Genomic DNA, 12992 nt, shown 5'->3' on the forward strand with positions numbered 1-12992 from the left:
CAGCTGACGTTTCTCGTTTCTCTTCTGCTGCTGAACTGACTCTCACATTGAACCAGGAGCAGCCTGGTCTTCAGGCAGACATTCACCGATGTTGCTCAATTAAGGATCATCAACGTTTCTGTCTGAATCTTCTCACTATCGCCAAACATTCCTGCTAATGCAGAAGGAATCAAAGCAGCCGCACTACATGGTAGCAGAAGAAGAAGAACCACATTTTCTCTCTCAGCTTGTTGGCTGGTTGGTAGCTGCAGCCAATGCCCCACTGACACAAGATGTCGTCCATCTCCCGAAAAGCAGATGTTGAACCAGATATGTGTTAGCCAGGTCAGACACACCTTCTTAAAGCTCCGGCTACCATTGCAGCGGTAGAAACACCTTCAAGTCTGGCCAGTAAGCCCCCCCCCCTCCCTGTTCTGGGCGTGTTTGAGGTGCTGAAGGGTTGAACATCCAGCAGGGGCCTGAAACACCAACGCAAACCGTTGTCTTAGCTTCACACTAGCTTCTGTGTGTGTGTGTGTGTGTGTGTGTGTGTGTGTGTGTGTGTGTGTGTGTGTGTGTGTGTGTGTGTGTTTTGGTTGTCAAACAGTGGTCAGGAGAGAAACAACAACATGACACTGGTGTTGACTATCTGACCTTGTCTCCCCAGTGTGCAGCAGCGCTCCCATCAACATGAAGGTGCAGCACCTGAATGCCAGCGCTCTGGTGGTGCGCTGGGCTCGTCCTGAGGTCACCTACCACCCACCCATCCTGCACTTCCTAGTGTCATACAGCTGGACGTCCCATGAAGACAGCTACGAGGAGACGCAGTTGACCGACCCCAAACACAAATTGGTGAGATTGGGAGAGGAGGATTGATGCTGGGAGGGTGAATGGTTGAGGTGTTGCACCTCTGTCAAGGCTGGTTTATCTTTCCATGGCCGCTCTGACTGGCAACCTGCTTTCATCTGTTTGGTTTTGAGTAATATTTCAAACACACAGATGACTTTACATCATAAAAAAATTATTTTGAAAATTTCAGTATCTCATTAGTTGTTTGGACGTTGCATCATTAAAATGGTTTTTGACACAAGGAGCAAACAGCAATATCTTTGGCAACTTTCGGGTTAGGAGAAGAAGAGCAGAGAGAGGTCTCAATAAAGAAGTTCAGGAAGCATCAGGGGCCTTTGTTCATACACACACACACACACACACACACACACAGCAATATGCGCCATCATTTCCATTTCACATGTCATCAGGGGCCGACATGAGCTGTGAGAGCGTCGGTCCAGCAGACACCAGTCTTACTTCCTCACGCTGTGGTCGCTGAATACCAATGAGGAGCTAAAGGGTCCAGGTCTGGGTCTCTGTGGGCCTGAGGGACAAGGAGGGGGCTCTTAGCACTAACCCTCCCTGAGAACACTGCATCTGTAACACACTCATTGGAAAGGGACAGGGAGAGGGGCAGAGAGAGGGGCAGAGTCTACCTCCTGAGCTGTCTACATTTGTCTTCACGTCTACCCATGATGCACCATGGGAGTGGTTTCAGTAATGGAGGGGTTCCTGGTCATAACTATGACTGTGATAACTGTGTATCCAACCTACTGTGTGCCTGTAAAAGCTCAGGGGAACATGTCCGCCCCCTCATGTAGACCTGCTAACTCAGTCAAAGAGGGTTTGAAAAGGATCTCTTTTCTTCACACGGCAGCTTGTGATGAAGCAGAATATAAATCCCGTTTCACCTAAATGAGCACTGAATTACAAAGATCTGCTGTCAGTGTTCTCACTAATTCAGCCCCTCCTGGAGTTATTACACCATCTCCTCAGGAGACCGTTTATTGGACCCTGAACTTTTGCATGAACTTTCGGATGTGTCTGAGATAAACCACCAGAGGGACAAAAAAGAACTGGGAAACACCAATATAGATGAATATAAACTATAAGAAGCATTGTCAAAAATGCAACCCAAGCAAATATGCAACTATTTACCCCAGTATAACCAGCCATTTACCCTCCCTGTCCCAGTATACCCGGTCATCTATCCTCTCTGTTCCAGTATAACCAGTCATTTACCCTCCCTGTCCCAGTGTAACCGCTCAGCTATCCTCTCTGTTCCAGTATAACCAGTCATTTACCCTCTCAGTCGCAGACTAATGTAATTTATCCTCTCTGTCCCAGAATAATGTAATTTATCCTCTCTGTCCCACTATATCCAGTCATTTATCCTCTCTGTCCCAGTATAACCAGTCATTTACCCTCTATGTCCAACTATAACAAGTCCTTTACCGTCTCTGTCCCAGTATAACCAGCCATCCATGCTCGCTGTCCAGGTAAACCAGTGTGTGTCTGTTAGGTAACTGTCCCTCTCTTTGTGGTCCAGGAGGCTATTATTTCTCCAGTCTCTCCTGATGTTCTCTACCTGTTCCGAGTTCAGGCCGTCTGTATGAATGACATGCGCAGTGACTTCAGCCAGAGCATGCTCTTCAGAGGTAACACACTCACACACACACACACACACACACACACATACACACACAAAGTGCTGTCTCTCAGATTATCTGACAGCTGTGTCACTCCTCCTGTGATGCAGCAAACACCACCCGGATCTTTGAGGGAACAAGGATCGTGAAAACTGGAATGGTGAGTGATGCAGAGCTTAATCACTTGTCTTTACATGAGTTGTCCTGCAGAGGTCAGAGGTGTTAGCAGGGATGATGATGATGATGATGATGATGATGATGATGATGATGATGATGATGATGATGATGATGATGATGACGACGACGACGACGACAACGGCAATTGATCAATAATCCTTTGATTCAGATTCTAATAAGGAAGTTCTTTCTTTTTCAGCCGACTATGTCTCCTGCTTCCTCTGCCGATATGGCACCCATATCCTCCGGCTCATCCACCTGGACCTCCTCAGGCATCCCGTTCTCATTTGTATCCATGGCAACAGGCATCAGCCCATCCTCCAGCGGCAGTCAAGCAACGGTGGCGTCCGTACTGACAAGCACATTACTGGCCGGACTGGGTTTCAGTGGGGGAGTTATTTCATCTTTCCCGAGCTCTGTGTGGCCCAGCAGGCCTCCCACCCAGAGCCCCAGCACCAGCCACCAGACTGACCCCTCCTCCTGTATGGCTGAGACAGGCAATGCCCTGGGAGAAGACGTGGAAAACTGTACTGGTGAAGTAGAGGATGAAGGGAAGGAAGAAGATGAAGAAGAAGATGATGATGATGAAGATGATAATAACAATGAGAAGAAAAAGAAAAAGGCAAAGGGATCTAGAGGTCTAGATGGGTGGAGCCAGGAGTACAGCAGCTCAGTGCTGAACGAGCCAACTGAAAGGACTGAAAACTCCAGGAGAAGGGCAAAAAAACCAACTGGGTCAGATGTGTCTTCTGTCACATTGGCTCATCTGGACTATACCCACAATACAGTTCATCGTGACCCTACCACCTGTTCAACCAATCAGAATGCAGTTCTTTCAGCCATCAATGATTGGGCAGTGGTGCTGAGACCCAGAGGAGGTGAACGAAAGAGATCCTGGCATTTCTCTGTAGCCAGAGGTGAGCATCACGGTCAGATCTGGAATAGGTTGATGCGACTTTTGTCTTTTGTTCTTCATAGAACACCCATATGAACATTGTTTTATTGCTCCCTGATACAGTTATCCTTTAATCCCCTGCAGAGGTTCCCGGATCATTATGTCAAGTTTTAGGTGGAACCCCTTCAATCACTCAGGAAATAAAAAATATCTTACTTTTAGGAGAAACTTTTTTCTTTTAAAAGAGAACCTGTTAAAGGGTCCATTCTTAACCTGGTAATTTGATACAGGTAACCACCCATGTCACCAAACGTTTGCCCGGTTGTAACTGTAACTAAAGGCAATGTCTCCTCTGTAGTCATTCACAATGATCCTGATCCTCAGTGACCTTCAGTGGCCTGGGCAACTCCAGATCATCCAATATGTTTTAAGCACCTGGGTGTCTGCTTGATTGGTGCAGCCTCTGCATTGATGCAATTGATGTAAACCATTGTGATGAAGCCGAGCCGAAAGGCAAAGCTCTTAATTTACTGGTCACTTTCTACCCTCATCTATTGTCATGAAATGACTGAGAGGTCAAGACTGCGGACACAATTGGCCGAAATGAGTTTCCTCCTTAGGGTGTCTCCCTTACAGATAGGGTGAAATGCTCAGTCACCCTGGATGAGCTCAGAGTAGAGCCAATGCTCCTCCTGAATGTTCCCTGGATGCCTCTACAGGGAGCCAGTGGGGCATGTCCCACTGGGAGGGACCCCAAGGAAGACTCAGGACACGGTAAAGAGACTATATCTCTCTGATGGCCTAGGAGCAACTCAGAATCCTCCCGGCAGAGCTGGAGGAAGCATATGGGGTGACATCTCTGCTTAGACTGCTGCCTCTGTGACCCAGCCCAATGACCTTGACCTATTACGTCACACAATAAACAACTGGAGTCAGGCAGCAGAGAAGCATGTCTAACAACTGAAAGATGGATTATCAAAAAAGCTTTTTTCATCTAGTACATATGAGTCAAACTCAAGGCCCGTGGGCCATATCCGGCCCACAAGATCATTTTCCTAGGTCTGTTATTATTGTTATTAATGGCCCGGCGATATGAAACGCTGAGAACACACAAACTACAGATCCCATAATGCAGCACAACAGCTGCATAGGTTACATACCTGGGAACATTTGCACTTCATTCAAGTCAAGTGTATGTTAATGTTTGCAAACCAATTGTAATATCAAACCGTGCCCTTAACAATAGAGAAAAGAAAAGTTGATTCTGAAAACAGAGCCTTTCAATACCGATGGAAGGCTGAGTATCGGTTTATTGACATTGCCAGTAAATCTGTATGTCTTATTTGTGGAGCTAATGTGGCTGTAATTAAGGAATTTAATCTAAGAAGGCATTTCAAGAGAAAGCATCAAGACAAGCTGATGAACCAAAATGCAGAGTAGAAGCTACAGGAAGTAGAAGAGTTAAAGAAGAATCTGACATCTCAGCAGATGTTTTTCACCAGAGTGAAAACACAAAGTAAAGAGACGTGGCAGAAGAGTTCGCCAAATTAGGCTGGCCATTTACTGAGGGTGAGTTTCTGAAGAACTGTAAGCTCAAGGTGTGTGACGTCTTCTGTCCAGACAAAAAGCAGATGTCAAATCTAAGCTTGACACAGCGGCTGATCAGGTTTGTGGGTTTTTGATTTTATTTATTTAATTTTATTTGTTTGTCCTGGGGTTTTTTGGACCATGCTGATATTGATTTGGGATTTTTATGATTTTGACAGGACCATTTTTGTGGAGTGTAGAAGTATTCAAAGATATTTAGAGTTTTTCACGTTTTTTTGCAGCATGTTCATAATTGTAGCTTTTATAATTTTGACAAGAAACATATATAGAGGAAAGTATTTTAAGTAATATAAAATGTAAGTTTATTTATTCTGGAATAATATCCCTGCCTGTTTTTATTTCTATCCCTTTCTATCAAAAAACATTTACTTTTAATGTGTTCAAGAAATGTATATCCTGTTCGGCCCACAATCTAAAGTGTGCTTTGAGTTTTGGCCCCCCTGCAATTGAGTTTGACACCCCTGATTAGTACGTAAGGTACCCATTACTTATTGTGGAGATAAGATGCTCTCTCTTGTGTTCGTGGTGATTTAAGGAGGCACACAAGAATGCCTTATGTAATGCTAATCCTGGCTTTCTTGAATGTTCTGGGGTGATACTCCAGCATGGAGGTTAATGACCATGAGCACGCACCTTATCTACAACTGATCAAGAAGCAAACATGCCAGAACAAATTGATCTATTGCATTACCTGGGTGTCTTAGTCAGGTATGGTATAATATCAGTGGGATGTGTTAATGTGCATGTTGGTTGTCCAGTTACAACCAGATTGAGGTAATCATTTGTTTATTGGAGAATCCTGCAAATGTAGTGAATGTGACACAGACAGTCCCAGAAGTACTGGTAACAGAGGCTGTCAGATGTTGAAATACCTACTGCTATAACCTCCCATCACAGGAATCATTGTGTTACTCCTCAAGAGGTGCTGAGATCAACAGATATTCAATGTAGATTAATATAAAAAAGAAGATACAAAAGGCTAGACAGGTGAGCTGATCCTGATGTTTTTGTCAGTTTTTTCTCTTTTTTTTCCACTGGTATTATGTTATGTTTTCTCGAGAATCTTGCCCAACTGAAACAAATAGTTTAAACATTACAGGAGATCCTGGAGTATGAAGGCAGTGAGCAGTGACCAACTGCAGGAACTGGCTGGATGTTGTTGTTATCCCAGAGTTCCAGTATGAGCACAGAGCAGGCCTACTGCATGCAAAAGGGGCTTTGCTACCACCAAGTCCCAGTTCCCAGGTCTTTGATAGTGTCAGCACAAATGCAAACATTCTTACAAGAAAGGCAGCTCTTATGGCACTTGTTGGAAACAACCTTCTCCATCTACTCACTTAGGCACATGTTACATGTTTTATTCTGTGAGATCTGGAAGTGTAGAGCTGTTGGAGGACTTTTGTGAAAGTCACATGTGTGTGTATTTCTGCTCTGTGAAGAAGGTTTTATGCTGAGTTCTCTTACCAGCCAGTTAGGAAATCAAGCTTTACCTGAAGGCTACAAATCCCAGATCTAAAAAAGACTTTCAATTAACTCCCACCAGGAAGTCAAGCTCCATCAAGCACACATTTTCTCACAATTACTGTGAGGTAAGACCCAGTTCACTGATGTTCTGGATTTGTTTCCTCCTGCTATGTAGCACCTGTAAATTCCTGCTGTAGACCCTGAATGACATAGGGCAGGGGTGGGCAAATCCAGTCCTTGAGGGCCATATCCAAGCCAGACCTTCTGTCCTACAGGTAAACACTTTCACCTGGGGTTTCATTTACCTTGGTGAAAGCATTTCCTGCCTGGTAGGATGTAAATCCCGGCTTGAATTCAACCCTCGAGGACTGGATTTGATTGCCTCTGATGGACAAGTCTAATCCATGAAGGCTGGAATCCAGCCAGGTTTTGCATCCTACCACGGAGAAACCGCACATATAGTGCCCTCCACCTATAGTGACAAAATTTCAAGTGTTGGAGGTGGGGGTGAGGGGGTAAGTCGGTAGCCATCCCCCTCCCAGCTGTGGCGGTGCTGAGTCACCACCCTTCCTTCGCCCCACCTCACCCTGCCGTTCTTGCTGTGATCTGAGTGCTGGCCTACTTTCTAACATGGTGAGAGGAGATGAGGCTTGTGGGCTAGACTCAGCTACAGGGGGAGAGGAAGGTTCTGTTCCATTTATAGTACCAGTGTGTGTGTGTGTGTGTGTGTGTGTGTGTGTGTGTTGCAGCTGTAACAGGATTATTTATTTATTTGTTTTTTGGCAGACCGCCGTGAGAGAAAAGCAGAAAGAGGCGGTAGGCAGCGTCTTTCTGTGTGTGTGTGTGTGTGTGTGTGTGTGTGTGTTTGCGTGTGAGTGAGTGCATGCATGCGTGTGTGTGTGTGCGCACGCGCTCTTTAGCGTGACAACGTTGCAGACGTTGGTTTAGTGGCGATGCAAGCCTGCTGCGGTGTGGCACAGGGGCCCAGCTAATGTAGCATTCAGCTCCAGGCCAAGCTGCAGGTTCAGGGCCATGGGGGACGGCTGCACCTCCAGCAACGTCATGGCTGCAGCAGCTGAAGCAGGTAGGTGGTTCTAACAGTAAAAGTGGTGCTGATAGGACAGGACTCAACATTATTATATAACAGAGCTCCTGAGTCAGGTGTGTTTTGGTGCAGACATGGTGCTCTGCAGGTGTGCTGGCTCAGAACAGACACAGACTGGCTGTCAACACCAATCTGTGCTGGTTTTACTGGTGGTTCATTTGTGCTGAAGTTGGCTGGAGGCCAGGGAATCTGTGGCAGTAATGGTCCAAGACGTTATGTGAATGTAAGATGTGTGATCCCTTCAGTTTTCCTCACGCATGTGTGAAACAGTGGCATGAGCAGCACATTGGGGCTGGGGGATAAATTCTGAAGTATGTTGCCTTCATCCGACCCATCATTGGTGTGAGTGGACTATGTCACCATGGTGACTGATGCTGTTGACTATCCTGGTGTTGTTTTCAGACCAAGGTCTATAAGATCATGCCAGGTCCTGATCCCAGTTCTGTTTGGTGATGGTGGCCACTTGTTTCCATGTCAGTAAAGGTTAAATCACTCAGGAGAGTTTCAGATGTGAATTGATGTGGCTCCCCAACACACACTCATACACACAGGAATTTGAGACTTTGGGATTTGGGACTTGGGTTTCTTAGACGCATTGCATGGGCCCAGATTATCCTGAGGTGTGTTGTTCTGTTTAACTTTTCCACCTGTGTTTCTCTAGAGCATCCCAGTGCCATCACCAACCAGCGTACAGAACCTGGGTCTGGGTCAAGACTGGGCCTGATGCAGTGGGTGCTACCGCTGGGGGTGGTTTCAGCCATGACCTCCGTCTGCCTCGTCATCCTGCTGGCTGTGATTGTCTACTGGAGGTGGGTAAGAGACATAAAAAAGGAAGAGAGGCGGTTTCACGTCCCTGCAGACTGCTGGTGTGAGTGACCGTTGCTTCACTGTGCAGTGCACATAAACCTGTACTGCTTTCTTCTCCACTCTGGACTGCTGGAAAACTGAGGGAACCAAGCAAACCCTCAGCATCCATCTTGTGTATGAGATTCCTCAGGGACAGTGAGACTGTGTCTGCTAAGGATTTCAGAGTCCACGAGGCTCCTGCTGTGTACCTGTGGAACCTGGGTTTGTTGATGTTCCACGGAGCCTCTTCAACCCCCTCCAGACACCTTCTTCCAGTTCAGATTACAACAACAAAAAAACCAAGAACAACGTATTTTATTTATACAGACCAGTTTTCTCTTATGATGACCTGTGGGCTAACTTAAACTATATAAATATGTACTGTTTGAGTCACCAAAGAAGCTGTTTTCACACACATATGCGCATGTGCACGTGCGCACACATGCACACTTGTGTCAGCAGGTGCTGGTGTTTATAATCCTATTGGAGAGCAAAGCTCAGGTCGTAACCTCTTGTTTCACAAAGACTCCACCTGCTTCATTCCCATTGGCTTGTTTGGTTGTGTTGCATTCATGAGCCATTGGACAAATGTAAAGTTATCTTCCAAACATGTCAATTGACCATTTGAATACCTACACAAACCTAGAAACAGAGGCCAAGAAGTCATATAACCATAAATATGCTGTTGATCAAGAGTTTAAATTCAATGATGAACTCAAACGTCCATTCTAATTATAGAAACTAATACCGGTAGTTTAATAGAGTTGGACTTTGCCTCAAATAAATACTAATCATTTTTGAATATCAGCAACCGGGAACTGTTGGCAGCATGTTTCAGTCCGCTTTGTCCCACATCATCTCAATGCATCATGGCACCAGCTGTCCCCCACCAGGAAGTGGCTCAGAGATCGTGTGTGTGTGTGTGTGTGTGTGTGCGCGTGTGCGTGCGTGCGTGCGTGCGTGTGTGTATTTCTCCACGGAATACCCCTCCCTCATCCTGTCTTTGGCTCCGTCTGTCATTCTGTCGCTCAGTTCTCGTCGGCAGCAACATGCCGCCACTCGTCTCCTCTCTGTCCTCCATGTGCTCACCAGGATGAATGCTCTGTGTTCCCTGATCTGTGTCAAATACAGGTAGACACACACACACACACACACACAGAGTGTTGATGGTTGGACGTTGGACCTGTCTGAGGACATCTCCTGAGTGGTTTCTAAACTCGACTCATCTTCTTAACCGCTTTACTGGCACCTTCCCCTACTACCATAACACCTTTCATCTTTTGTCGGCACTGGTTTCTAAACTGTTGTGAAATTTCTCCACGTTTAAAGTTGAGTCAATGAAACAACATCTAATAACTAATGATCTTGATTGAGGCATCTTTAACCTTTAATCTGTTTAAAGGTTCTCATTGGCAGTTGAAGAGTTCAGGTATTGATGTCTAGTATGGTGGATTAATAATCCAAGGCATGGTCCTCGGGCAGAGCTCAGCTCCTCATCATTGTTGCTCTCCTCCATCACTGTCTCACTTGACTCATCCAAATTCAGGTTGAACACCAGTCTTTGGCCTGAAGTGTTTGGGGAGAAGGTTGAGGTAGAGTTGGATGGAGTCTATTTTAAAAAGAACTTGTTCTCCTGGAGTTTGTGCTGTCATGGCACCGTGGTGACCAGTTCAGACATCCTCGTGGCTGGACAGTTGCGACCTGGCCCTTCACGTGTGCTTGTTGCCCCATGAATGTCTCCAAGCACATCGGTTTTTGGACACTCTTAATCTGAAATCTGAAACCAGTTTTTAGACATATCAAGTTAGGGATCAGGTTGCTGCAGTGGTTAAACTGGTAGGTCCAGGTGCCCACATGGACGGGGTGGGGGCTAAAGTAACAACAAAGCAGAGGCTTCCTTCGTGCTGCAGCGGAAGGATTTGGACTACAAAATGAACTCACTGCTGGATAATCTTGTCCAGTTTTGTGGTGTGTAAAGAACTTCTCTTTTTCAGGCGTTGTTTCCAGACGGCCCACTTTGCTGTGGAAGACAGCAGTTTGGAGGGAGAGGCTGTCAATGAGACCATCGGTGCCGTCTCCTTTCCAGGTATCTCCAGACTTTGCTTGTTAAAGTTGCTCCTGATAAAAACGGCATCTTTCTATTAGCTCCCCTTTATCCTGCCAAACCTCTCACTGGCCAACCCCATCCATAGTGGGTCGGTTTTTTTTAAAGGGGGGGTCCAAAGTCACAGGTCAGGGTCGGCATCCAGACCCTACTGCTGTTGCTTTCCAAATTTATCACCTTCTAAATTAGTAGATGAGTCTCAGTTTTTGTGGTCATTTAGTATTTCCTGTTTATGCGAGAATGCCACCAACACCATTAGCAACCCCGTGACTACCACAACTGGATGGGTGGGACTCACCTGACGCGTTTGTGTTAACCTTCAGAATGGAGAATGTGGATTTGTCAAGCAGCTGAAGTGTGTCAGGTGGTTCTGGCATTGAGTTTGATGTTATGTCCTCCACACAGTCCTTTGATGTGCTGTGCATTGCTAATGATAACACTCTTCACTGGCCTTTGGCCTTTGATAATGTGTACCGAATGTAGCCTCTGATGGGTTTGCAGCAGTGAACTTTTTTTTTTTTTAAAACCCAAAACATTCCAGTAGAACATGTTCTGGGGCAGCACCAGGGAGCCATTCCTCTGAGCTCCAGGAGGTGAATCAACATTAAATTCACACCAATGTAGGGTGAGAATTTGGGTTTAGGTGAGACATTTAAAGACTGTCTAAAAGTCAGGAGGTCCTGTGAGTTGGCAGCAGCCGGGATATGGCGTTTGACCGTATGTTAGTGGCGTTAATTGTCTGAATATGCTCAGGCCTCTGGCCTCACACATCGCTTAATCCTCTTTAAGACCTGCTGGATTTAAAAAACTGCACGCACACACATACACACACACACATACATTTCTATCGTTGTGGGGACTTTCACTCAACATAATACACTACCCTGCTCCTGACACTCACCCTAACCCTATGCCAACCAACCCCTTGACCTAAACCCAAAATTACATCTTAACCCTTAAATTGTACTTTGAAGTCGTGCAGACCAGATAGAATGGCTCCATTTTGCAAACATGGTCCCATTTTGCAAGTAAAATTAGTATTTTGGTACTCAATATGTACTGTATATACTGTACTGTATAGACACACACTGGGTTTACAGTCATGAAAACACATAAGTTCAACTGATATCGGAGTCCTTTGTCTGAGAGACCCAGATAATGGGGTTGGACATCAATTTGCTCCGGAGTGTATATGTTTTAACTGAAGTTAAATGAGACAACACACATGCTCACGCTCCACAAACTCCACATTGGAATGTCGGTCTGCTGCCAGACTCTAGCAGTATAGTATTTGACATAAGAGGCTGACCAGAAAGGGAACATATTAACCCTCCGAAAAGATTCACATCGTGCACGTAAATGTTCTGAGTGACTGAGTCCTCTCAATACCCAAATGCTTAAAAACATTGGGGACTCTGGGGTGGCCCTAAAGGATTTTGCCCTTGAAACGCCCTAAATCCAGCCCTGTCTGGGACAAACTGTCAGCTTGCTTTGTGATTGCGTTGTTCCTGCAAAATATGCAAAGAAATAAACAGAGAGATTAGTCTCTATTTAACAGTCGGCAGCCTGCTGTGTTTACTGACATGGGTAATTATGACATATCTGCATACCCAAACAAGCTAACCGTGAGTGCATGCCAGCTAGCATGTATCGTTAATATTTGATGATGACTAAGCGGTGGGGGGTGTAATGGGGGGTTTAACAGTTTAACATCTTTTGGCTAAGCATGCTCCAGCCATGAGCAGACACTACACACTTTAACTGAACTCAAGGACTGCGACATCGTCGGCATGTCATAAACCACATGCACAGGATTAGCTAAAAGCTTACTCCAGAAAGAATGCTACCATAAATGGTTTTGAAGGAGAAATGTTAATTGTGTTTTTGGCATTTAGCAGCATAATTTTTATGATTTGACCAAAAAAGTTAAATTTACTGCTAAATAAACTAGCCTGGAGTAAACAATGTAAAATGTGATGAAGAGTAAAGCAATCACAGTGTTTGCCTGGCTTAGAACATTGGCACCACATAAATTAGCTTAGCATGCTGTGATCTAAAGGAGTGTAGTACTAGTAATGCAGTGTACAGTAGTTGTGGGTAAAAAAAATTAGCATAGCACTGGAGCACATGTTTCTGGGTGAGGCTAACTGTTGTGTGTTCTCTGCAGATGACATGGAAGCAGTTCCAGTGAAGCAATTCATCAAACATGTGTCTGAGCACCACTCCAGCAGCCAGCGCGGATTCTCGGAAGACTTTGAGGTAAATCCTCTATGTCCTCCTGTTGTCACCTGTGTATAGCCACCAGGAGGCAGCATAGCTATTTGGGCTTCTTGC

At 45.4% G+C, this 12992-nt stretch overlaps 1 protein-coding gene across 1 annotated transcript in view; it reads left to right on the forward strand.

Annotated features, from left to right (window-relative positions):
- Positions 1-12992, forward strand: part of LOC101074143 (protein tyrosine phosphatase receptor type G) — a 142493-nt gene that overhangs the window by 109766 nt on the left and 19735 nt on the right. The window contains 7 exon segments of the mRNA XM_029826708.1: positions 647-831; positions 2360-2468; positions 2570-2619; positions 2836-3553; positions 8370-8517; positions 10549-10640; positions 12826-12917. Of these exon segments, the coding sequence (XP_029682568.1) occupies positions 647-831; positions 2360-2468; positions 2570-2619; positions 2836-3553; positions 8370-8517; positions 10549-10640; positions 12826-12917 (1394 nt within the window).

This window comes from Takifugu rubripes, chromosome 19 (assembly GCF_901000725.2).
Source record: "Takifugu rubripes chromosome 19, fTakRub1.2, whole genome shotgun sequence".
NCBI classification, from domain to species: Eukaryota; Metazoa; Chordata; class Actinopteri; order Tetraodontiformes; family Tetraodontidae; genus Takifugu; species Takifugu rubripes.